Here is a 28000-nt window from a genome sequence, read left to right on the forward strand (position 1 = left end):
GCTTGTATACTAGCGCATAAGTGCTCTATTAGCACTAGATTGCAGGAGAATTCATATAAACTTCTCTCTCAGTGGTATGCCACTCCGGACAAAGTGAAGAGATGGTACCCGCTGTCCTCAGACTTGTGTTGGAGATGCGGCGAGGCTAAGGGCGATATGCTGCATATCTGGTGGAACTGCCCTAAGATAAGTAGCTTTTGGGATCAAGTGCTGGGACTAGTTAGACAGATTACAGAAACCAAGATGACTCTCTCCCAGGCCTGTTGCCTGCTTCACATTTCTGACTTCCCTCTGGGGAGGTATAAAAGATCCCCGACCAAACACCTTTTAATGGCAGCAAAATCGTTGATCCCCAAATATTGGAAATCTCAACTGATACCGTCGGTGAAAGAATGGTTGGGTTCGGTTAACTTCATTTACACAATGGAGGAGACGCTCGCTATTGCGGATGAAACGGCTGACAGATTTCACACAACCTGGTCCCCATGGGTAGTTTTAAGGTATTCAGATGCTTTTTCTAGACTCACTGAGGGCTGATTGCGATACTCCTCCACTGGGTGGATTGTGGCTCTCCGGTTCCCCCTCCCCTTCGGGCCCGGAGGGGAGGTGATGACAGACACCCTCCGTTGAGAGGGGGTCGCTCTCCGCCGTCGCCTGGCTCTTTCTTACGCCTCTCTGCCTTGGTTCGTACCTGCTTTTTTTTCTTTTTTCTTTTTATTTCTTTCTTCATTTCTCTTTATCTGTTCCTCTCTTTAAATCTCATAGCCAAAACTACAGATACCTGATTACTGATTTTTATGTACAATTCGATTTATGGTCCTGATTTCAATGTGCCTATGTGTACACTTGGATTACGTTTTGAAACCGTTTTATAACGGAGATGTTACTTGGGTGACAAATGTACATTCTCTTTTCTTTTGAAGACAAGCTCAGATTCACTGTTTACCTGTTGGATATTTGGCTGTATACAGTAGTATGATGTAACCTTTGTTTTCGATTGTATCTGTTTATTGGCTTAATAAACTCTTTTAAATTGAAAAAATAAAATAAAAACAGAGATGTTTCCAACCAACAAGATGGCTGACCTCGTGCGCAGCGACATCATGTGACCCTAACTGTTTAAGACCCTAGAGTCTAATGCCACATACACACGAGCAGATTTTCAGTCAGAAAAATCTTGGATGGTTTTTCCGACGGAATTCCACTCAAGCTTGGCTTGCATACATACGGTCACACAAAAGTTCGCTGAACCTTCAAACGTCAAGAACGCAGTGACGTACAACACTACGACGAGAGGAGAAAGTTAAGTTCAATGCTTCCGAGCATTCGTTGAATTGTTTCCGAGCATGCGTAGGAATTTTGCGTGTCGGAATTGCTACAGACAATCGGAATTTCCAACCGGAACTTTTTCCGACCGAAAAATTAAGAACATGCTCTCAATCTTTTGCTGGCTGGAAGTCCGATGGAGCATACACACGGTCGCATTTTCTGACCAAAAGCTCTCATCTGTCTTTTGCTGGTTGAATTTCCGATCACGTGTACGCGGCATAAGACCCAGGTCTGGCACGCATTTTGCGAGTGGCAGTGTAGAGACCAGATACTAGTCTTTCAGGGACAATACTTGGCATCAGGGAAAGCTTCTGGAGGAGTAGGGAAAGTGCCTGGACACACCACCATCCTTCGTGGAAACCTCCCATTTAGATACGGACTAACCAGGCTGCATTCCGCTCCTTGAGACAGATGCTGTCAGCTTCCCTGAGACCTCCATCTTCTCACACATCGCTGTTACATCTTGTGAGTTTTCCCAGTTAGATTTCCTCCCCATCTGACCCGTTGTGTATTGCTAAACTTCCGTTACCATACATTCCTATGTTTGCACCAGGACTCTGAGTGTTTTCTGACTGCCGCACCACACTGCACCTACCCACATGCTACCTGTCCTAACTAAATCCCCCAACTCCCCAATTAAAATAATTTTCAATGCTGTGTGCAACTTTTCTTTTTTTTTGAAAGTTGTTTATTTTGGTTTTACAACAAAAAAACAACAGAGACGGATTTACATTCCAGGCATGTACGTTGCATATGACTATATCAAGTCATGTACTATTTAGTGTATACCAAGCTGGTAGTCCATGAAGGAACAGAAAGACCCCAACAACATTCAAACATACATACATTCAAACCCACAACACATACGACCCCATATCAACGGTAGACTTTCAAGGTTCCCCGATGTAGCGGAAGTTCCATACAAAGCAATCCCTGGTTATTGTGTTGGCCACCTTCATATCACTGTTTCCAGGGTACATTGGTGGAGGACTCACTGAGTGAGTTGTGAGAAAAAGACATCCCCCAGAAATCCTCCGAGACATCCAGCCATGGTTGCCATATTTTGGTGAATTTCTTAGGGAATGCCCTACTTTTATATATCAATTTAAATTTGGGGAGGACCCCATGAACGTTAATGCTGTGTGCAACTTTACCTTTGTTACTATACCAAATGTTTAAGCATGAGTAAAGAGGATGACAATGTAAGAATTATATGGATATGTCATATTTTTATTTTTTTTCAGATATATTGTGGCTGTTGGATGGGATCGAAGGATAAATATGTATATTGTGAGTATGTTTTTTATAGTGGTAGATCTGGGAATTTTGCATTGTGGTAAAATCTTGCATAAAATCAGTAGCAGGGCATTAGGAGTAAGTAAAGATACATCTTTATCCAGCTGTAGAAGATTGTCGCTCATTAAATATGTATTAAAAAAAAAAAGAGAAAAAAGGATATTCTGCTTGGAAGTGATTATGGGCTATTGAGCCTCTTCAGGTTTCTCAGCTGTAGTGGGAATATTTTTAACTTTATTTTTTGTCACTTGTATAGCACGGTAGAAATTTCTATATACAGAAGTGTATTACAGAATACTTTACATCAGTCCCTACCCCAGTGGGGCTTACAAGCTAATGTCTACACACAGATACTATAGATAGAAACCATGTGAAATCCAAGTGTACCTGTATGTTTTATATTGTGGAGGTTAACCGTATCACCCTGGGGAAAACCAGAGGCAGGGTGAACATAAAAAATCTATGTAGATACGTTGCTTGATAGAAACAGACCCAAAACAGAAAACAACACATTATTCACTATAGCCTACAGTGCCTTGAAAAAGTATTCATACCCCTACAGTGCCTTTCTACATTTTGTCATGTTACAGCCAAAAAACGTAAATGTATTTTATGTGATAGAACAACACAAAGTGGCACATAATTGTGAATTGGAAGGAAAATGATAAATGCTTTTCAATTTTTATTTTTTACAAATAAATATCTAAAAAGTGTGGGGTGCATTTGTATTCAGCAATAGAGTCCACCTGTGTGTAATTTAATCTCAGTATAAATGCAACTGTCCTCTGAAGCCCTCAGAGGTTTGTTAGAGAACTTTAGTAAACAAACAGCATCATGAAGGCCAAGGAACATAGCAGACAGGTCAGGGATAAAGTTTTGGAGACATTTAAAGAAGGGTTATGTTATAAAAAAAATATCCCAAGCTTTGAACATCTCATGGAGCACTGTTCAATCCATCATCTGAAAATGGAAAGAGTATGGCACAACTGCAACCCTACCAAGCCATGACCATCCACCTAAACTGTCTCTCAGAGTTGAGGTATACCTATGATGACAATTACAGGCCTCTCTCATCTTTTTAAATGGGAGAACTTGCACAATTGGTGGCTGACTAAATACTTTTTTGCCCCACTGTAAGTGCGTACATGAGAGGTACACCCATGTGCAGGGTGAGCAAGCCCCACCCACTAACCTTCAACCAAACTTTGAAGCCCTCCATTGGCTGGTGTCATAGCTGGTCACAGGTGCGGCAGCATGGCAATTGCAGGTCTAAACAGGTGTTAATATGGCACCGTCATCGGTTGTAAAGGGCAGGAGGGTTTAGTTCTGCTTTAACTACACTGGAGGTCAGATACCTGCCTATGCTTTATGTAAAGGTTGCTTGGCTCACAAGACTGGTTGAAATGAATTAGAAATCTCTTGGCAGATAAAACATATATATATTTTTATTCATCTGATTACCTGAAGTTGAGTTTTGATTCTAAATTTACCTTTCCATTATCATTCTATTAAATCACAAGGGCAACATTAGCATTTTGCCAGAAGAGGTTGTGTATTGGTGAGCATTTAAGGGCCTTTTTCTTTACTAGTCACATTCAGTCAGCTGAATCTTAAAACATTTTCTGCAGCATATACATATTCTTCACTTGGTCCTTGGTATCATACAAAGGATGCTTTGGTAACAAAGCAAAACTTTGTTTCCCCATTCTGGATAAGCATGTTTTATATATCAAGGGTTCTTTCTCTAAGGTCCCACAGTTCTCCTATGGCATTATAGAGTTCAGCCCTGTGCTTTGAGCCCTGATAAAGTGACTTTGTTGTTTTGCAGGATTCTGATGATGATCTTCATCATTTCCAAGAGCCACAGCCAGGATGGAAGGATGACTTGGTAAGGGACTGATAACAAAAGGCATTGGTAAACATACATTTTTTTTTTTTTGCTATACTCTGTGTGGACTATATAGATACAACTAGGTTTGAACTACAGAGAATGGTATGCCTCTATCCATTGTAGCTCAGGCAAAACCAAGATCGATTGGATAGTAAGAAACAAAGTTACATTCTCATGGCTTAGAGACCTAAGAAAATGTATTAATAAAGAGAACAGTGGTTATAAAGCCTAAACATGTTTTTATCTTAATGCATTCCTTGCATTAAATTAAAAATGTTTAGGCATATGTATCACCTCCTCACCTACCCTTTTACTTACCTGAGGGGAGTGAGACGGAGCCCCGCTGTCTGTGTCTATAGATGCAGACAGAGAGGCTGTGCAGTGAGTCTGCATGAGTGCCCCCATAGGAAACAGCTTTGTTGGGGGGTACTCACCAGAGAGGTGGAGCCAGAAGCGCCAGTTGGGGACCCAAGAACATGAGGTTTGGGGCCGCTCTGTTCAATTCCACTACAAAGAGCAGGTAAGTACAGTATAAACCTGTTTGTTATTTTTTTATTTAATTTTGCATTTACAATCACTTTAAGTAGACACCCCAGCAAATAAACGTATGATTAGTGCGAGATCAGAATGGAGCCACTTATGCAAAATAGTCTTTTTAGCTAACAGGAAAATAATAGTGTAATACCCTCCTCTAGTTAGGCTGCTAGGCTAAATCTCGTTTTTGGCTTTCCTGTAGTAAGTGGAGCAGTGATTTATTGGTTTTATCTGTTCATGGTTTCCTAAGTGTAGCACTGACCCCCGAAGGAGCTGCTGGTTTGATTTGGGACTGCACTCTGCTAATAAACCCCACTAACTTGACTCAGTCCCCTTGACACAGCTGTGGTGCAATACAATATAGTATAATATAATATAACACAATATACCTGTATTGACACTTCAGGATCCACTGGCTCCACCTGCTGGGAGAAAACAATACTCCACACAACAGGGTACTTAACCAAAGTATATTTTACTATAAGTATTGGTAAACAGGTGGTCACAATAATTGTGCTGTCATCCCAACATAGAATGACAGAACAATGACTTTTGATATAACAATTATAAACAATATAATTACAAGGGAGCTCCTCCTACTTTTATAGCTATGTGTGAAATCTCACTTAAAGTACTCAGTCTTTTTGGTCTTCTTGTCTTCGCTAGCAATGATAATTCCTTATAATTTGTAATCCAAGGGTTAAAGTAATTAAAGTTAAGTTAAGGATGATCTTAGTGTTGCTTCCGTAATTATAATACAATAATTGAGATGCAATAGTAAGTAGGCCTTTTGCCTGCCTAGTGTCAGTTGCTATACTCCTCCTCCAAGGGACTATGGATCCCAGCGAGGCCTGTATATAAGTCTTACTAGGAGCAATGTTTAGTAAACTGTGGGCCGCAACCCACTCACCAATTGGATCAAAAGTTCAGTATGGTAACTTTAGTCCGGTGTTTGCAGCTTGCTTCTATGTCAACCGGCTCCGTCACTCCGTTCAGTTCTGATAGGTGGACCTGGTCTTCCAATGCTCAAACAAGTGTCTCTGGATCTTCCCAATCTGATCACTGTGTCTCTGGCACTTCAGGTCACTCACACAACCGAGCAGGGTTGCACTCCGCAAGGACAATAGGCCGCTTCCTCAGGAAGGCCTCCTCACAAGTACTCACAGGCAGGCCATGCATTCCCAAGAGACCTAAGATGGCTGCTCGGGCTCCTTTTATGTCCTACCCAGTATGCACTGTCAGAGAGGGTGTCCATGGGTAGGTCACCCGGCATCCTGGGTAAAAAGGTCAACTCTACAGTGTAAATAACAGTCACTTCCTGTACCAAGTTCAATGCTTTGATAAAGCAAAAATCATTTAAGTCCACTATCAGTGTTTGGCCGCTAGATGGCGCCAAACACTAAGCCATTGAAACGTCCATAGACTTTCATTGTAAATGCTAACATAATTTAGTAGGCAAGGATGCCTAAAGACCTTGCTGTGGACTCTTATGCCGCGTACACACGACTGGATTTTCCAAGAAAAAAAAGGTCAGACAGAATAATTTTATTGGATATTCCGATTCTGACTGACCTAGAAATGTTTTAAATCTTTCCGACGGAATCAATTCCTATCGGGAAAACCATTCGTCTATATGCTATTCCGACAGACCAAAAACGACGCAAGGGCAGCTATTGGCTACTGGCTATTGAACTTCCTTTTCTAGTCCCGCCGTACCTCATTGCGTTCTAAATGAACAGACTTTGGTGTGATTGTGTGTCATCAGAACTCTGTTGGAAAGACTTCAGAGTTTATTCTGACGGAAAGTCCGGTCATGTGTACGCGGCATTAAGTGTGAAAGTACTAAAAGGAAACTAAGTGCCAAAGGATGTTATGCAGACTCTTACAGAGTCCTATATATACTGTCTATTACTGTCTATTACCTGATACTTCCAGGAAAGGCTGCTGTGACAGAGTCACTTTGGGCGGGATGGGTCTGTAAAACCCAGACTCCCTTGGGGTGGTTGGGAAAACCTTGTTTCAGTTCCCCATGCACCTTCTATGTCTAATATACCCTGTTTTCTAATAGGGGCACAGGGTGACCCAGAAATCCAGTCTGATCTGTACTAATCGGACTCTGTAAACCCACACTGTAATGTTGTGCGTGTGTATGTATGTATGTATGTATGTATGTGTGTGTATACCTATATATATATATATATATATATATATATATATATATATATTGTACATTGTCTCATTTGGTTGTGTACTCTTTGCTGGATCGTTTGGGGTGTGGCTGTATTCCAATGTTCTAATGTGTCTGTCTGCTTTGGATATTATGGGATGTGTATGTAGATTAGCTTTGAGATTGGTGGGGGGTGAATTCCTCCAACAGCTCTCACTGCTGATTGGACAGTCTACCCCGCCCAAAATGCAAAGGGGTGGGATTGCCTGCGTACCTGTATTTTCAACAAACAGTCCATGTTCAGCAACCAAACAAGTATTGTCTTGTTTTCTGGTTGTTAGCAGTTGGAATATCTGTTATCTATATTCAGACTGGGAGGAAGTGGTATATGACGAAAGCACTCAAGTGGCGGTGGGACGTAACGTCACAATTGGTGGCAGCAGTGGAGCATGTTCCCTGCAGTCTGGGACATCCAAACCTCCACCTGGATCCAAGGTCTGGATAGCAGGAGAGGAGAGGTACAGATACCAGCTGCCATGGAAAAGGAATTTGGAAGGAGGTTGCGAGAGATACAGATACAGCACAGAGGACCAGTATCAGAGCAGGTCCTGCTGGGATGGTATGATTCTATCTGCTGTGAACTCTGGAAGGAAACGCCAGCCCGTGAGCAGCACCACCAGGGAAAAGTTCTCCCCTCCATCCAGGAAAAGTACTGGTCAAAGTATGAATTGCGGGTCCTGTTTTGGGAGAAAAACTGCACAAGGAGCAAACAGCAGAGTTGAGCAGGCTGATCCGGGCAGAGATGCGGTTGAGCGAGAGCTACAGAGCCCTCCGGTGGTATGTAGCCCAAGTGTGCACATGGTCAGCGGATGACAGCCCCACAGAAGGCTTTGACGGTCAGAGAAGAGCTACTGAACGTCTCAGAAGTGCACTGGGCACTGGAAGATTTAAAGTTTCTGGGCATTCAGGTATGGAAGCTGGAGATTGCCTACAGATGGCTGCTAAACTTTGCTCAGTGCCAGGGCTGTGCTCCCTTTGCCTGGGACTATCAAGAAGTACCAGTCGACCGCTCTGAAATCCTGGCTGAAGAGTCGCCAAAGTCGCATAGTAACAGTGTGCTTTGCCCACCTGCTCCCACAGCTATGGACGCGGAGGTTTTAAAGCGGATGCAGCAAGTACTGACTGACCTTGACTAACCTGTTTCTACACAAGACGAGGTTGAATGAAGGAATGTGCCTGTCCAGCAGCATGCCAGAGAATCGGCAGTGTAAAATCTGGAGATTGCCATCCCCAAAGCTGAAGTGCTTACAGGGCAAAATGCTACTGGCCTCTGTACACAACTGCAGCCTGAGGTGATATCGGTGAATGTAACTGCAGTCTCCACTGACACCAACCCAGCAGCAGAGTTGGCAACAGAGCAGAGTGCTGCTGGCCTCTGCCCTCAACTAACAGAAAAGGGAGTTCCTGTGGTAGTGGATGGGACTTCGGTCTCCACTGACACAACCCAAGAATATGGTGCACCACTGAGACAGGAGAATGTCAGCCATGCTTTGCAAGCACTTAGGGATTTTCATCTACCAAAAGTGGATGGGACTTCAGTCTCCAATTGTATACCCCAGGGATGCTGGGCAGTCGGCCCAGATCCCCAACAGCATGACAGAGGGGTCCCAGTCACCCTGTCTTCTCTCCAGTGGCTGAAAGGACTCCAGGGAGAAGGGCCAGTCCAGGCCTCTCCCCAGCGGTGGATATGTTGTCAGAGAGGCAAATGTTGGCTGGGTGAGTAATGCTCTGTTTGGGACAATTTATTTGAGGTACTGTGTGATTACAATCTGGTGGCTGTGATGGCAGGCTAGTGACATGCTGCATCTAGTGGCTGTGGTGGCAGGCTAGTGACTGGCTGCATCTGGTGGCTATGATGGCAGGCTAGTGACAGTCTGCATCTGGTGGCAGTGATGGCAGGCTAGTGACAAGGTGCATCTGGTGGCTATGGTGGCAGGCTAGTGACAAGGTGCATCTGGTGGCTATGGTGGCAAGCTATTGACAAGGTGCATCTGGAAGCTATGGTGGTAGGCTAGTGACACACTGCATTTGGTGACTGTGGTGGCAGGCTAGTGACGAGGTGCATCTGGAGGCAGGCCACAACAGTGACACGCTGCATCTGGTAACAGGCTAGTGACAAGCTACATCTGGTGGCCGTGGTGTCAGCCTAGTGAAATGGTGCATCTGGTGGCAAGCGTTAGTGGCAAGTGGCTCCTACTGATATACTGTAACAATAGAAATAATGCACTTCAATCATCCTGACACCATATGGTTATGGAGCGCTAAAAAATCTTCTTCCACGAAACCGGTCCCTGGTGCCAAAAATGTTGAAGACCACTGATTTAAAGGCATGAAGTGGCAGCCTTGACCTGCAAAAAGTGGGCACTCCGTGATGTTACTACACAGAGGGTTCATGACAGTTTTCCTGGAAATCGCATTTTCCTTTACATTATCTTTGAGATTTATTTTAACTAAGGTAAATATCCTAAAATAAGTTCTTCAAATCTTGCATTGAGTTGTAGACAGGTTATTCATGATCCTGAGCTCATGAATATTCAACTATTTTTTTCTACACCTTCCCCAAAGCCTTCTGAATTCTCACTAATATTGCTTATATTGTACAATAAAAAATGAGCAATCTATTAATTGTAAGTCTTGTACGCGTAAGTGCCATGCATTTAAAATAAATACAGTATACAAAATATACAATTCTCATTTGACTTGCACAGCAGATTGTTATGTGTTACATTCTTGCAGGCATAAGAATTTAATTTGTTAGAGAATGTGGTAGTGTGCAGGAGTATTGTTTTTAACAAATGACTCAAAAAAAAAAAAAAACATAGCAGAAGTACCACAATTTTTGTATAAAATTGTGGTACTTCTGCTATGTTTTTTTTTGCTAATTTTTGAATAAGCTGGCTTAACACATTAAACACACAGATGATGCATACACCATTTTTAGAAATGCAGCATCCCACAATGCATGGTAGTGCATTACTGTGCTTTGTGGTGCGCTATAGCACAGGTGTGCTGGGATGCCATTCAGAATCCAGGATGAGTGGCACTGCAGGGCACCAATACACATAACTTGCGAATCCAGCCTGCTAAAGTAGCTCCTTATAAATAGGTTCAGGGCTTTGAGTGCACACTGGGCGTTTAGCCACTGTGCGTCAAATCCTGGTGTCTGTATGCATTCAGAGGCGTATGTCTGGAATCCCCAGTTTTGCATTGTGGGCATGCATTCCTGAATGGATGCAGCCCTAAACACAAGTATCACTTGTTACCGCATTCAGCCGCCATGCATCTTAGCCTGTAATATATTCTTTTTTTTTTTTTTGTAAAATAGGTAGAATTTATTCCACACATAATACACAAAAACATGGTAGCATAATGCCATAGCAACATATTGGTTCACAATATTAACATCTTGAGATGTAAACAAAGGGACATCTAATAGCTCAATGCGTTTTGTGGCTAACTCTTCAGTCCACTCTTCAGGAGCAGATGCAGGATAGGTATCTATAAAAATGTTAAAAATATAATATTAAAATGGGTATGTCTCTAATGCCGCGTACACACGGTCGAACTGTTTGACGTACTTAGTCCGTCATACAATCCGACGGACAATCCATCGTACTTTCCACTGAACGGACTTGACCACACACGGATGCACAAACAGTCCGTCGAAAGCTTGCGCGATGACGTGTACAGCACGTACGACGGGACTAGAAATAGGAAGTCCAAGACACAGCAAAGCACCCTTCCGCCGTGTAAATCCTTTCTGGGCATGCGCCATTCTTAGTCCGTCGAACTAGCATACTGACGACCGTATTGTCCGCTGAAACCAAAGTACGACGGACAGATTTTTGGAAAATCCGAAATTCTTAGTACTCCGGACTGCACGCTGAAAAAGTCCGCTGAAGCCCACACACGAGCGGATTGTCCGCTGAAATGTGTTTCAACGGACTAAGTACGTCAAACAGTTCGACCGTGTGTACGCGGCATAAGAGGAGCAAGAGAAGGACGATGCAAAGGTGGATCCCCCACTCATACTTACAGAACAGCTATGAGTCTGGGCACAAGCGTGAGGCCGACTGGGAGGATCATCAGCCCCAAGAGCTAAGGAGGTGATACCCATGGCACCGATGGAAAAACCAACAGAAGAAGGCAATCCCCGGGGACGAATCCCCCATGGATATTAAAGGATGATGTGAACCACATCAAAATAATCCATCTATGAAAAAATTTAAATTTGTATATAATTTTAAAACATAGGGGTATATGACATAGTGGCTAATTATTGGTGAAGGGTGTGCTGTTGCTGTGACCAAAAGGTATTGAAATGATAATGTGACAGGGCCTAGATAAAAAATGAATTGAGGAGTGATCAAAACAACATAGTGTAACCCAAAAAGGGGGACTACTAGTGAGTAGGGTAAGAGACCAGCCACCAAGGCAAAGGTATCGCGTTTTGCCGCGATTTTATGCAGGGCAAAAGGTCACCAAGGTAAAAAGAAGAAAAACGATTCGAGCGACAAAAAAGGGTCCAGAACTTGTTTGAGCTTCAGGCGTTCGACGTCAGGCGACTTGGAGTGGAGGTGTGAACCATCTCCATTAAGAATAATAGATTTTTTTCCCCTCCAGCGTTTTGTACCTTCAGGCTTCAAGCTACAAAATGCTCAGGTGTGAATGGGGGCCTTAGAATGTGCACCCCAAAGCTCAAGCACATAAGCGTGTATATATACCGACAGTATCAGTAGGGCAGTGGATGGTGCCAGTACGGCAGTGCACGGTTATTATTTTTATTATTTTACAATTTTATTTGTTTGTATTTCTTCTTTACAGTTTAGGAGCCCCATTAAGGGGTTTTGGTGAAATACCGGGGTCTAAACAGGGGAAATCTGTGCCACATGGGGTGGTTAGGGTGTGCCCAGGCACATCTGGCATGCCCTGTGCGCACGCCTATGATAAAGGTTCAGTTTATTGTTAACATTGTCCATTTACAATAAAATCTGTACATTTTATAAGAATGATTAAGTACCGGTATTTCCTTTGTCACAGCAATACGACAGCACTGACTATACTAAGCAGTAACTAGCTGTGTTTGGTTTTATGAGGGTTATGAGCACAAATACTTTTCCATGTTCAGAGTGAATATACAGTATCTAGTGTGAAGGATTGTGGGAAACAGCCTCAGAGTTCATGTTGTCTCTTCCATTGTAGATGCGAGGTCACCGTGAAGACATTCTGTGCATTGCTCAAAATCCACCTAATCTCCTTGCCAGCTCGAGTTATGATGGAGAAATTATTATCTGGAACATGATCTCAGGTCACATCCACTGCCGGATAAACACAGCGCTTCACATTGACTCTGCAGGAATAAAACGTGAGTTATAGTAAATAGCTCCACTAAGCAAATATCAGAATTCTATTATCACTGCAGTTCTTTCTCTGAAGAGATTTAATTTCGTTTTTATGGTGTCCTTCTGTGTCTGTGATGTAAATAGGCAGAAATGTGATTAATCATAAATCTTTCTCGGTATACCACAGTTAATCAGTTGTGAAACAATCATAGGTACCCGTAATACAAAGGGAGTCTTTTGTGCTCTGATGGAAATATCACAGACACAAAATCCTAAAAATGATGTTCAAGCCAAGCTGAACTACAGGGAAAGGTAATATTACAGTGGGGCTGCCAATGCAATACAGGATTTAAATGTTCCTTTAGATCTAAGGGCCTTAAAAAGTATTTTGCTTATCCAAATCCTTCGGTCCTGCAGGCTCCCTCCAGGTTGTAAGACCCACAGCCTCTCCTCTGCTCTCTGACATCAACAAGTCCAATGTAGAGCTCATAGCCCTGCATTGGACATGAGGATGCCAAGGGGGCGGTCTTCCTCAAGAGTGTTGAGAAGTAGAAAAGAGTGCCATCTGCCGGGGAATAAAGAATAAGGTAAATAAAAATGGTCCCCTAGACCTAAATAAGCTTTTAAACCTAGCGGTATGAAGTCACCCCCACTGCAACGCACAGTTTTTCTTTTCCTCAGAGATGGGCTTTTATTTTTACTGGACAAATGAAATAATTGGCAACTCTAAATAGAATAGCAAAGGATGGAAATAAATTGATCTCCATATACCCAATTCAGATTTTATTTGCTTAAACGAGTACTGAGGGGGAGGGTCCCAGTGTGTCCTCACACACTGCACACATGGAGGAGCTGCTGCCAACCCACAACCCTGGGGTTCCCCTTAAAATCAATACCAGACCTGAAGGACCTGATATGGATTGAGGGGGTGGGGACCCCACGCTTTTTTTATTTTCTCACTTTTTTATATTGCCGGCAATCAGTGTCGCCAACCTACCAGATTAAAATTTACTGACTCGACACCCAAAATTTCCTGGCACAGCCATGTTTTTACTAGCATTTCCAAAATTTACAAAAATACAGTTTTAAGTGCATATTTTAGTATTTAGGCTACAAACAAGTACAATATGCAATTAGCAATGAGATTTAAGGTAGATATTAGGGCAAAAAACATATTTCTTATTTTATTTTCAATATAGTAAGTAAGTAGCTCAGGAACAGGACTCATGAGGGAAAGAAATTAGAATAGGAAGGCACACACACATGAAGTTGACTCTCACAGTGACAATGACAGAAGTGTGCAGCAGCACAAATGATGCTGACTTCTCACCGGCACGACATGTCCCCCTCCTGAGTCACAGTGACAGTCTCTCTCCAAGCTAGGTGGTCCCTCCAGTCCACTCCAGTCTAAACAGCACTGACAGTCCCGCTCCTGACCTGCCCTGCTCCTGTCCTGCAGACCCACACACAAGGCTCTGGCTGCTCTGCTTGGCTCCCTTTCACCATGACATCACATGGCATGCTCAGGCACCGCCTCCACCAGAGCTGCCGGAACACACTTTAGCAGGTACTTGGATGGTCTCGGACAGCTCTGGACTGGGCCGAACATCACAGCCATATTTTTTACTGGCATTTAATGACAGGAGAAAATTGCCTCTTTTTTACTGGCTGCCAGTAAAAATACTGACGGTTGGCAACACTGACGGCAATGTTTTTTTTTTTGTCAGCAGTCAGCGGAGAAGGCAAATGACAGCTGATGACTTATTGGTTGTTAACCACTTCATGTAAATCGCTGTACCTGTACGTCGGTTTTTTTACGCTAAATATTGGGGTTATGGCAGCAGCTAGCTGCCATAACCCCGGTATTTTCGTGAACAGCGTGCGTTTCTCTTGAGGATAAAGTGGTCTCAGTGGCAGATTCACCGTGAGATCACTTTTATCGGCCGCAGGAGAGGTCCCCCCTCCCGCCTCGCTCCGTCGTCTCCACCGCTTAGCGGACCCGTCTGTAGCGGCGTTGACGATTGGGTCCTCTCCCATGGATGCTGACTGAGGGGAAGATGGTCTCTGCTCGGCTTCATGGCATGGGAGGGCGGAAAGGAGAATTTTTTTTTATTGCATTTTAGTGTAAATATGAGAACTGAAGTCTTTTTGACCCCAGATCTCATATTTAACCTCCCTGGCAGTATGATTATTTCAGATTTTAGGTGCTGAAAGCGGTACAATTATTTTGCATGAAAATTTGGCATTTTATATTGTAGTCCTGTAATTCTTAGGAATAATTCACTTAAATCTGTCCAAACCAGAGTCTAGTAAACATCCCGAGTATGATAAAGTTTTCATAAATTATAATATAATAAATAAATATAAATAATCATACCAAATAATAATATAACAATAATAAAAATGATTCAATAATGTAATAAAATCAAAAACACTGAAATTTGCTCAGTTGCAGAATTCTCACTGTCATTTTCAGTATTTGATGACGGATCTCCCCACAAATCGATAGCGCTCAATTCTGCGAGTGATTCCAATTTATTATCGCTGTTTTCTAGCTGGTCTAAAACCATTTTTCATGTAAAGGGACAGTTTTGGTTGCTATGGACAATCTCCAGTTTCTAGGATGAAAGAACAGTATTTATAATATAAAACTATATGCAGGACACTGGGCAGACCACTAGGGACAAAGGGGATGTGAAATAATTACATACAGTAATGTAATCTGTAAGATTACACTATACTGTATGTAATGTGTGTGTTTTACTTTTTGAATTTGGCGCCGTTCTCCGTCCCCGTGCATCACGATGCTCACAGGGAATGGAGCTCGGCTCCATGATAAATCGAGTGGAGGACGGCTCGCTCGTACAGCAGGGGGGGGGGGGGGAATGGACATCGCTGGATCAAGGGGACAAGGTAAGTATACTCATCCTGGATCCAGTGATGTGATCCCGGTCCTGGCTCGGGGTTACCACTAATGGTACAACATTTTTGCCTGTTTGCATGTTGTGGTGTGAACGGGGGGTGAACGGGGTGGTGTTCGGCCCTTCCCTAGACACTGTTATACAAGCTGTACACTCACTACTTTACATTGTAGCAAAGTGTCATTTCTTCAGTGTTGTCACATGAAAAGATATAATAAAATATTTACAAAAATGTGGGGGGTGTACTCACTTTTGTGAGAAACTGTATGTATATATATATATATATATATACACATACTATGTATATATATATATATATATATATATATATATATATATATATGCCTCCCAGTATGAGTTTCCTCTAAAGTAGAACTATAGTAGCCAGGAATAAACGTCAGGATGAAGCAACTTCTATGTACATGCAAGGAAGTTACATCATCCCAGCCTGGCCAATCAAAACAGCCAAAGACTGGACCCAGGAGATGGGGAAAAGCTGTAAACCAAGAAGAGAAGAGCAGACGTAACATTGGTGGGGGAGGGCACTTTGAGAGGTAAGCGCACCATAATGTGTAAATATACTGTGTATGCTTGTACATTATAGTAAAAGCTCTTATAAGGCCAGGTTCACACTGCTGCGAACGGGAGATCCGGACGTAATTCGCACCGCACTGCAGTGCAAATCACGTCGGATCTCCGTAGCGATGCGAGTTCAGCCATACAGATAGTATGGCTGAATTCGCATCGCTCCCGCAGCAAACTCGCACGGGACCCTTTTTTTGGTCCGCAACAGAATCGGATCGCATGAGCGTTCACACCATGCGATCTGATTCCTGTGCGAGTCGGCAGATCGCACTGCGATATGCGATCGGATCTGGGGGTGTCATTAACATATCATTGACACTCCCAGCCGTTCGCATAGGGCAGTGTGAACTGCCGGCGGGAGTCGTGCGATGCGGGAAAACGCCGCAAATTCGCGGCGTTCCCGCATCGCAGCGGTGTGAACCCAGCCTAAGGCCGAAACATTCTGCTTTACGTGAGCCCAGCAGGATTTATTCCTAGGTTTGTGAGTTCCGCCACTGTTGTAGATGATAGTGCCATACATCTGTTGTCATGATTACTATAAGCTAATTTGTGTGTTTCAACAGACTAAAACATTTCCACACTTAACTTTTAGTCTACTGTAACACAGTTTCCATGGCAACCTTATGTAAAAATAATACAGCACAAAAAATGTAAGCTATTTATTTGGAGCCAATTTTTTTCTTATTTTTTGTTCTGTTCCTTCTACTTCACTGAATCACTGAATGTTTAACTAAACTTTTAAAATAAATGTAATTACTTGGCCCAATTGCTTATGAAAATATATGTTTTTGCATAGCATGTTTTTTTTCTCTCACTTATATTTTCACAGTTTTCTGTACTAAACTACGTAATAAAGCCCAAAATATAACTTAAAGTGACTCTAAACGAATCGATATCCTTACGCTCCAAAAATAATCCATATACTGTACGTCCACTACTTAATGACCTGTACTGTAGTATATTTTTCATGAAATTGTTCGTTACTGTGTTTTTCTTCCTCCTTTCCTGAGCATTTGGACCTTTCCTTTTCTCCTTCACTTCTGTTTATTTGGAGCAAGCAGTGCAGGTTCGTTGCAGTCATGTGTACTGCATGTATTCCCTTGTCCATCTTGGGAGCAAGCAAGAGAGGGTGGTTACAGTCCTACATACAGCAAGACCATGGAAGACGAACAAAGCCACCTTTTAACCACTTCCTGCCCAGTCTATAGTCAATCGGTGGCACGATCTGTCACCGGACACATCCGATGAATGATCAGTGTGCCGGCTCGCTGCCAGGATCATGTGACTGCTGTGACCAATTACAGCAGGTCACATGACAGCTGATGGCTTCCTTTCATGCATTGTGTACAATTTTGTTGCAAGCTGTGATTGGTCAATTTGATTACATGGTACAGGGCCAATCACAGCCCATCTGTACCATGTGATTAGCTTTGATCAATCACAGCTAATCACAACAAAGAAAATTGAATGATTCTGTTTCATTCAGTAAAATGCTTGCTTATATCAGTGCTATAAGCAAACATAATGTGTAAAAAAAACAAACAAACAAACAAAAAAAAAACAGAGCAGTACAATGTTATTATGGTAACATGATATTGCTCTGGCCACAGTGTGTTAAAGAAAAAAACGTAAAAAAACAAAAAAGGAATAAAAAAAATAATAAAGAATTATAAAAAAAAAAATTCATACTGTCACCAGTCAGTGTCCCTGATTACTGGCACACCAGTTATATGATGATGCTGTAGTGCTTTGGCGACAGTATGTAAAAATACAAATTGTGATTTTTTTTTTTTTTTTAAATGATGATAAAAAATTACAACTTTAAAAAGCCAGCCTTGCCTCTTACTAAATACCGTGGACTGTCTAATTTTCATTTGGGGGGTATTTCTATTGTCCTGGCATTTTAGTGTCTCAAAACATTACATAGGCTGTCAGTACATCAGGATTGATCAATTTTTTGTATAAATACTATAGTTTGTGGACTCTATAACTTTTCTACAGACTAAATAATATACACTCATTTGGGTTATTTTTACCAAAGTAATGTGGCAGAATACATTTTTGGCAAAATTTTATGAAGAACAATTATTTATTTGCAAAATATTGCAAAAACAAACGAAAAAAAATAAAAAAAAATTCGTTTATTTAGCAGAAAATAAAAAAAAATTGTGGTGATTAAATCCCAACAAAAGAAAGTACTAGTTGTGTGAGCAAAATGATAAAAATGTTGTTTGGGTACAGTGTTGACGCCACTGTCATTAAAAATGCGACAGCACTGAAAGCTGAAAATTGGCCTGGCAAAAAGGGGGTAAAAGAACCCGGTATTGAATTGGTTAACAGGAAGTTGGATCACAACATCAAAAAAAAGTTTGGAGATTTGGAGGAGGCCGAGAGCACTAGAAGGTACTTTTCTAAGCTGGGAATACATACTTGAACTGAATATATTTTTTTAACCAGAATTTAGTGTCAGTTTAACTTGATAATAACTATGTATTTCCTCATCACATACAACATAAAAGATCTCCATCTTGCAGTAGAATGGCTCCTGTGGATGTTGATGTGCCATCTAAGGCCGCGTACACACGGGCGGACTGTCTGGCCAACTAAGTCCGTCAGACAATCCGACAGACAGTCCGTCCTACTTTTGAATGAACGGACTTGACCACACACGATGAACAGACAGTCCGCTGAAAGCTTGCGCGATGACGTGTACAGCACGTACGACGGGACTAGAAATACGACGTCCAATACACTGCAATGCAACCTTCGGCCATGTAAATCCTTTCTGAGCATGCGCCATACTTAGTCCGTCCAACTAGCCTACTCACGAGCGGACTGTCCGCTGAAACCAAAGTTGGACGGACAATATTACGGAAATTCCGAAAGACTTAGTCCGCCAGACTGTCCGCTGAAAAAGTCCGCTGAAGCCCACACACGAGCGGACTGTCCGCTGAAACACGTTTCAGCGGACCAAGTCCGTCAGACAGTCCGCCCGTGTGTACGCGGCCTAAGTCATTTTTATACACCTAAATGAGTATATAATAATATATATATATATATATAAGTGACTGTATTTCTGTGGTCAGATCAGGGTATAATAACAGCTATGGTCACTGCACACAGGCACCAATCAGAAGTGATTACCTACCAGAGCTGTTTTAACATTACATTGTTGTAATTATTTGCTTCTTATGAATTATTATAGCAGAACACACTTCAGTAATAACATACCTCCCAACTTTTTGAGATGGGAATGAGGGACACCTATCAGCAAAAGTAAGCAGGCATAGGACACACCCCCTTGTCACACCCCTTGAAGGAGAATTGTACAAAAAAAATAAGATTGGTTAAACCCACAAGTGCTTTTTTACCACTACTATTCCTTTTTATTGGCTTTTGGAATTTACAAATGCAGCAATTTAGAAATCAGATGAAAGGTTTGGTGCTGAAAAATACATTTTGATAGATAAAAAGTGCATTTTATATACAACTATATGGATCAGACCACATCAGGAAGAATGAGGGACAGAGGGACATTGCTCCAAATCAGGGACAGTCCCTTGAAATTGGGGACAGTTGGGAGCTATGGTAATAATAAGGAAACTTCAAAATGTCCTCCTAGGAATGGTCAAAAAAAAGCCAAAAACACTCAGAGAATGAAAGTCTTAACTGGTTATGGGCATTGAACGTGCTATAAAAACCTGATTTTAATACTTGGTGTGTATGTAGTACACCCAGCTACAACTCTTCTCCTCCCCACAGCTCTCCAGTCTCATTTACTGACAATTCCCATCTGTCATTTTGACAATGATAAAGAGCGGCCTCAGCTAACATGTCTCCACCAAATTACACACCCTGATGCATTTTGCCCTACCTACCAGGTACCCAATAATTAGGCCCTGGTGGGCAGGGCAAAATGTATCAGGGTGGGTGGTTGGTTGGGTGGAGGCATGTAAGCTGAGGCCGCTCTTTATTGTTTATTCCCCTGGGCTGGTCGGGAGTAGCGGCGATCCTTTCTTCTTTGCATTCGTCAGAGTTCCATATGTGCGCCATATGTTATATAGACAGTGCAGAGGTCTCCCTTCTGATCGACTGTTTTTAGCCATTTTTTCTCTTCTGATGGACTGTTTTTAGCCCTTCTTTTCTCTTCTGATCGACTGTTTTAGCCTATAGTGTTAGGCTATTTTCTCTGTTGTTTGAATGTTCTTTAACTACTTGACCTCCAGAAGATTTACCCCCCCCCCTTTATGACCATGCCATTTTTTGCTACACGGCACTGTAGTACTTTAACTGAGAATTGCGCGGACAAGCAAAGCTGTACGTAAATTAAATTTATGTCCTTTTTATCCCACAACTAGAGTTTTCTTTTGGTGGTATTTGATCACCAGTGTTTTTTTTTTTTTGCACTATAAATTAAAAAAGACCGATAATTTTGATTTAAAAAAAAATTATATATATATTTTTTACTTTCTGCTATACAAAATATCCAATAAAACAAATTTAAAAAATCAAACTTCTTCATAAATTTAGGCCAATATGTATTCTGCTACATATTTTTGCAAAAAAATCCCAATAAGCATATATTGACTGGTTTGCGCAAAAGTTATAGCATCTACAAACTATGGTCTGTGTGTATATACTGTATTTTTTTTTATACTAGTAATGGCAGCGATCAGCGACTTATAACAGGACTGCGATATAGATATCTGACACTTTGTGGGAACTAGTGACACTAATACAGTGATCAGTGCTAAAAATATGCACTGTCACTGTACTAATAACACTGGCTGGGAAGGTGTTAAACATCTAGAGCGCTCAGAGGATTAAATATGTGCCTAACCAGTGTTTTTGTGTACTATGTGTGCTGCTTTTACTGAGGGATGTGCTGAAAAATCAATCACATCCCTGCTGTCAGGACATATGTAAACAATACAGAGATCCGTCCAGCCTCCTCCATGGGTGGATGTCGGTGGACATCCATTGGGCGGCACCCTCTGATCATCTTCTGCTGTGACAATCACATCAGAAGCGGTGTGCTCCCCCTATGCTGAGATGCAGAATCACACAGGTATGATTCATAGCAAGGTCCATAAAAGCATGAATGAGCGAGTTTGGGATGGAGGACCTTGACTGGCCTGCACAGAGGCCTGACCTCAACCGGATAGAACACCATTGGGATGAATTAGCGTGGAGACTGCAAACTCACATTCACATCAGTGCCTGACCTCACAAATGCGCTTCTGGAAGAATGGTCAAACATTCCCATAGACGCACTACTAAACCTTGTGTACAGCCTTCCCAGAAGAGTTGAAGCTGTTAAGCTGTTAAAGCTGCAAAGGGTGGGCCAACTTAATTTTGAATCTTTTGGATTAAGACTGGGATGCCATTAATGTTTACATGCGTGTAAAGGCAGGTTTCCCAATACTGTTGGTACTATAGTATATATACATGATTCTGCACAGAACGGCCACCCTGTGCTGTGACCTCTCTGCAGCACGGAAGAGTAGGCAGGCAGCACGTGAGAGCCGGGCGGGCAAGAGGACAGAGAGATGACATCATCTCTCACCGCCTGCCCTGCATCACCGCTGTTCCATCCTCACTGTGAAGCCACGGCCAGCAGAGAGATTATATCATCTCTTACTACCCGCCCTCTTCCTGGGGACCCTGATGTAAGGAGGGGCTCTCTGGGGACCCTGATGCAAGGGGGGCTCTCTGGGGACCCTGATGCAAAGGGGGCTCTCTGGGGACCCTGATGCAAGGGGGGCTCTCTGGGGACCCTGCTGTAAGTGGGGGGCTCTTCAGGGGGCCCTGATGCAAGGGGGAGGCTCTCTGGGGACCCCAATGTAAGGGGGAGGCTATCTGGGGACCCTGATGTAATAAGGGGGCTCTAGGGACCCTGATGTAAGGTGAGGCTCTCTGGGGACCCTGATGTAAATGGGGGCAGCTCTCTAGGGACCCTGATGTAAGGGGGGGGGCTCTGTGGGGACTCTACCATAAGGGGGGGCTCTCTGGGAACCTTGATGTAAGGGGGGCTCACGTATATTATATAGACTTGTATGCCTGCCAAGCGTATGACTTTCTTTACTTCGCTGCTATGGGCTCTAGCCCCAGATCTTTTGTAGACCTAGCAACGCCCCTGGAGGTCGGCAAGTGATTAACTCTTGGGAATTAAATGTTCTTAAAGTGATTATAAAGCTTTGTATTTTTTTATTTTTTATTAAAATAATAAACATGTCATACATACTTGGTCTATGCAATGGTTTTGCACAAAGAAGCCTTGATCCTCTTCTCAGATTATTTGCCGTCATTCTTGGTTCCTCCTCTTTAGCGAGTGCCCACCATAGGCAGCTGCTTTCTATAAGGGCATGTCTATAGGCACAGATAGGGTTGTTGGCGCCTGACCCCCTCCCTCTTCACAGAATTTGATTGACAGTAGCGGAAGCCAATGGCTCCCACTGTTATTAATCTGCCCAGTGAGGAGGGAGAGAAAGTAGAGAGCTGGTAGGTACTTTATGATATGTGTAGCAGGGGGTCAGATCAAGAGTTTTTAATAGAGTACACATTCACTTTAAAACTCAATATACATATGTATATATGTAAATGTAAGGTGTATTTTTTTTTCTATTGATAGTCTTTGTATTTATTTGCAGACATCTGCAGTGTATTAATCTGAATGTGTATTTTTGTTACAGTGACAGACCGGAGTGTCAGCAGGATTCTTTTTCTGAAAACACGGACAGTGCGGTTACAGGCAGCTGGTTCCTTGGTCTCCAATGGACCTCTTGGTAATGTACAATAAATTTTAATTAGTGGCCCTCGAGACTTCTATTCAAAAAACACATACAAAAAAAACAAAATTTTTTGTGTTATATAGGTTTGGTCAATTTCTGGAATTTGCTGCATGGAGGGAAACTGACTGCAAGCTTCAAACCAGTAAGTGTTGGTCTGATTCTGTGCAAGCCATTCCACTGAAAAACATGAAACTATAATAAATACATAAAATAATAAAAAAATTGGGCGCAAAACCATATAAATATGTATATGAATATAAAATCACCCAATCGTGCGTGACATGTCCACATGAAAACACGTCCAAATGCGTGACATGTCCACACGAAACAGTCCAGCATAAGTGATACAATTGTATCTAAAAATCATATGTATTACTTCAATTCTTCTGCATATGTAGTGACTCCGACACCGTGCCTTGCTAAAGTGCAGTGTGCTTGATTATTATTAAACAAAAAGTGCTTCACCTGAGGTGTCATATAAATCTGCTCATGAGATATCTCTTTAGATTTATATGACACTTCGAGTGAAGCACTTTTTGAACTTATGCCGCGTACACATGACCGGACTTTTTGACAGCAAAGGTCCGACGGAATGAGTCCGGACAATTCAATCATGTGTGGGCTTCATCGGAACCTTTGCTTGCCAAAAATCCGGCGGATTTTAGAAATAGAACATGTTTTAAATTTTCCTGCCAGAACTCCGTCGGACCGAGAAATCCGTTCGTGTGTATGCTAATCTGACGGACAAAAACTGACGCTTGGGCAGCTATTGGCTACTAGTTATGAACTTCCTTATTCTAGTCCGGTCGTACGTCATCACGTTTGAATCCATCGGACTTTGGTGTGTTTGTGTGTGTCCAAGTCCGTTCATTCAGAAAGTCAGTCGGAACTCCGCCGAAAGTCGGTCAGGAAGACTGTCGGACCTAGTCCGTCGAAAAATCCGGTCGTGTGTACACGGCATAATACATATGTTTTTTAGATACAAGTTTATCACTTATGCTGGACTATTTTGGTATCATATTTTGGTATATGTGCTAGTACATATGGTGCACTCATGCATGATTGGGTGATTTCATATTCATATACATATTTATATGGTTTTGCGTGCAATTTTTCTATTATTTTATGCTTTATTCGTTTTTACTAATTTTTGGTGGGGCATTACAACATTGGTTGCTTTGTATTTTTGGCGCCGTTGCTCATTTTATATTTTTCACTATATTAAATACATGTATACAAATATTTTCAGTGAATAAAATTTAAAATAAATTGAAATTTTTCTTTATCTTACCTCTATGGATTGTTCTTTTTCATTCTTTAGTCTAAAGCTGGGACCCAGATCAGCAGTCTTGCTGTAAATAAAGACAATTCACTGTTGTTTGTAGGAGATTATATTGGATACATTTATACTTATAACATTAAAGACTATTCTATATACGGGCCTGAGCAAGATCGTCCAATGAGTAAGTTTAACTTTTTTTTAATACATTTAAAATATCTTAGATGTGAATACATTTTAATAACCTGCACTGTTTAACAGCAAGCAATGGCCAATATATTGAGTATAAAAAATTCACATGACTAAATTTTACTTTTTGAATGTGATCTAGATGTAGAAGAATTTCATTTTTTAAAGAATAACATTCATGTAAATTTGAGATTGAAATGTTTACTTTTGTATTAGGAAAGTAGGACAACAGCAGGTGGAGCTCCAGGTTCCTTTTAATTTATTTATGGGTCTATTCTTAGCTTCTATGTTGCAAAAAAAAACTACTGTTCACTGAACCCAACAGCTCAAGCTTACATCAGCACACCCAGTTTCTCTTACCTCATCTTTTCTACTGTGTTAAGGATTTGGAATGTGTTTTGTTCAGGTTCCTTGATTTTAATGAAGGACACCTGGATCTTATATTAAAAACGGGTTTGTCTTTTTTACAGATAAGGGTTTACATAAATTCTATATGGAAAGGAAAGAAGGTTAGGGGACAAAGGTAGTGAAAGAAAGAGAAGAGATGGTCTACCATCTAGGCTAGTAATACTCTTTCCTAGTACAGGCAGTCTCCGAGTTACGAACACCACGAGATTCACGGACGACTCCTACTTACGAAAGGACCTCAATGCTGGACGCTTGTGCTCCACGCTGGTCCTGGATACCTCAGAGCAGCTATCTTGCAGCGCCAAACACATCCCACATCCCTGCACAGGCTGAAGTTACACTTAAAAATGCATTGTTCTGACTTGCACACAAATTCCACTTAAGAACAAACCTACAGTCCCTATTGTGTTCGTAACCCGTGGACCGCCTATACAACTCTTATGCACAAGAGGCCTCTATCTGTTCTTGGAACCCTCCCATCAGATGGGTTGCAGAAAATTGTATTTATGCTTGCAGGATTAAGGAGGACTGCAAAAATGCAGTAACAATGAACAGGTGCGGTAAGTAAAATCCCCTAGGGTAGTGGTCTCCAAAGTTTTTGGCACCGTGGACCGGTGTTATGGAATAAAATCGTGCGAAGGCCCCAGTGGGGTTTATGCAGCTTTTCGCGGGCAATTTGGCGGGAAATGGCTGATGTTAGCGCTTCAATCATCTTAGCACCATGGCTGATATGGTGTTAGGATGATTGAAGCACATTATTTCTGTCATTACATTGTAATATAAAATCAAATACTTCAACTCACCATAATGCAGAATCTGCCACCAGATGCAGAGTGTCACTTGCTACCTTGCCTGCTACGAGATTTGGTTTTTACACTTTCCACGTCGCCTGCCTCCTGATGCAGTTTGTCACTTGCCATGTCACCTGCCACCAGATGTGGATTGTCACTTGCCACGTCACCTGCCACCAGATGATGTAGTTTGTCGCTTACCACGTTGCCTGCCATCAGATGTAGTTTGCCACCTGCCATCAGATGTATTTTGCCACGTCACCTGCCACTTGATGTGGATTGTTGCTTGCCATATCGCCTGCCACCAAATGTGGTTTGCCACCTGCCACCAAATGTGGATTGCCACCTGCCACCAGATGTGGTTTGCCACCTGCCACCAGATGTGGTTTGTCACGCCTGCCACCAAATGAGGTTTGTCACATGCCATGGTGGCAGCACATGCCAGTGAGGAAGAACAGTGGTGATGCAGGGCCGGCAGTGAGAGATGAGCTCATCTCTCTGCTGTCCTGCCTCACCTCCAGCAGTGTAGCAGCCCCGCTGTGTGGGTGGAAGAGTGGTGATTTGGGCGGGCGGTGAGAGATGATCTCATCTCTCTGCTCCCCCGCCCCACTACAATGAAGTGGCCCCGCTGCAAGGGTGGAAGAGTGGTGATACAAGCGGGCGGTGAGAGGTGATCTCATCTCTCTGCTCCCCCGCCTCACCGCAGTGTAGCAGCCCTGCTGTGTGGGCAGAAGAGCGGTGTTCCAGGCAGGCAGTGAGAAATGATCTCATCTCTCTTCTCCCCCGCCTCACTGCAGTGTAGCGGCCCCACTGTGTGGGCAGAAGAGCGGTGTTCCGGTCAGATGGTGAGAGGTGTCATCGCTCTGCTTGCCCGTCATCGCATGTCAGACAGCGCAGCCTTCGCGGCCTGGCTGCAAACAAGCCACGGCCCGGCAGTGGGCCGCGGCCCGGGCGCTGGGGAACCCTGCCCTAGGGAATTATACTGGCTAACATGCAACCCTCGGCACTCAGGTATTCCTTCATGGGAAGACTAATTAGTGTCACTGCTTAGCGGATGTCAGAAACCATCAAATCAGGCTGAGACAGAAGTACAGTTAAATCACACTTGTTTAATAATAAAAAGTAAAAAGAACAAATGTATTCAAAACATAGAAAAAGGTTAAGTAACCGGAATAGATAGCCAGCCAAGCCAGAAGTCAGGGATCAATGTAGTGGAACAGCAAGCAGGATCTGGAGCCAGAAGGAATGTCAGCAAAGCAAGTCTTGAACAGGATTACAGGAGATGCTTCTGTGATGTTGACCAAGGCGAAGACAGAGCTCCTCTGGACTGGATAATAAAAATGCCATAAATCTCTCCCATAGTTTTCAGACGCTATATCTTTTTGCGCAAACCAATCGATATACGCTGCTTGCAATTTTTTTTTTAATCAAAAATATGTAGAAGAATATATATTGACCTAAACTTATGAAGAAATTTGTTTTTAAAAAAAAAACGTTTGGGGATATCATAGCAAAAAGTAAAGAAATGTTTTATTTTTTTATTTTTCAAAATTGTTGTTTTTTTTTTTACATTATATATTTTTTTGTTTATAACGCAAAAAATAAAAAACGCAGAGATGATCAAATTCCACCAAAAGAAATCTCTATTTGTGGGGAAAAATGGATGCAAATTTAATTTGGATAGAGCGTCAAATGACTGCGCAATTGTCAGTTATAAGCGACACAGTGCCAAATTGTAAAAAGTACTCTGGTCAGGAAAGGAGTAAAATCTTCTGGGGCTGAAGCGGTTAAGATGTTGAGAATGTTCTTTGTGCTGACTACATGGAGAGTGTATGGGGAACATTTTGTATTCCTTTGTACATTGCCCTGCCCACGCGTACCTTTCCTTTGTTGCTAGTTTTAAATTAATCCGAGCAGCTAATATTCTTGGTTTGTCTGTATTGGTCCTCCATATATTCTAATGCAGAATCTAGCAAGGGACTAGGCAGACGATGCTGCATGCTTTACCTATTTAATATCAAACTAATGCATAATAGTTACATGTTTTGTTTTGCAGCTGTATGTCACTGGAGAGCACATGTGGACATGATCACAGAGTGAGTACCGTATACTATGCTGTATACTATGCTGCTTTTAATATATCTGTATATCTTCCGAAAAACAAAATGGTCTAGATAACTGCTACGGGTCAGTTATGAAAAGGCAGAATTGTTGCACATATAAATCAGTCATACTCCATTCCTACATTTTATCTTGTGCAAGTTAGAAATTGAGGCGAGGCACTCCATCTAGCAAAATCCATTTTTTCTAGAAAATTATACCATCTTTCCACCTATACATATACCATAGAGAAGCCTTTTACCTTCAAGACTGAAAAATAGGGAGATTTTGGGTTTGATTTTCTAAATGCAAATAGG

The 28000-nt window shown here is 42.2% G+C and overlaps 1 protein-coding gene across 2 annotated transcripts in view; it reads left to right on the top strand.

Annotated features, from left to right (window-relative positions):
* The window catches only part of LOC143983938 (cilia- and flagella-associated protein 337-like), a 221461-nt gene that overhangs the window by 151763 nt on the left and 41698 nt on the right, over positions 1–28000 (top strand). For both annotated transcript variants that reach the window (XM_077484093.1, XM_077484094.1), the window contains exons 20-26: positions 2574–2619; positions 4454–4513; positions 12480–12642; positions 22818–22910; positions 23000–23058; positions 24238–24379; positions 27640–27679. In XM_077484093.1, coding sequence (XP_077340219.1) covers positions 2574–2619; positions 4454–4513; positions 12480–12642; positions 22818–22910; positions 23000–23058; positions 24238–24379; positions 27640–27679 — 603 coding nt within the window. The remainder of the gene's footprint in view (positions 1–2573; positions 2620–4453; positions 4514–12479; positions 12643–22817; positions 22911–22999; positions 23059–24237; positions 24380–27639; positions 27680–28000) is intronic.

Source organism: Lithobates pipiens, unplaced genomic scaffold (genome assembly GCF_037356315.1).
Source record: "Lithobates pipiens isolate NorthernLeopardFrog02 unplaced genomic scaffold, aLitPip1_a1.2 Scaffold_16, whole genome shotgun sequence".
In the NCBI taxonomy this organism is placed as follows: Eukaryota; Metazoa; Chordata; class Amphibia; order Anura; family Ranidae; genus Lithobates; species Lithobates pipiens.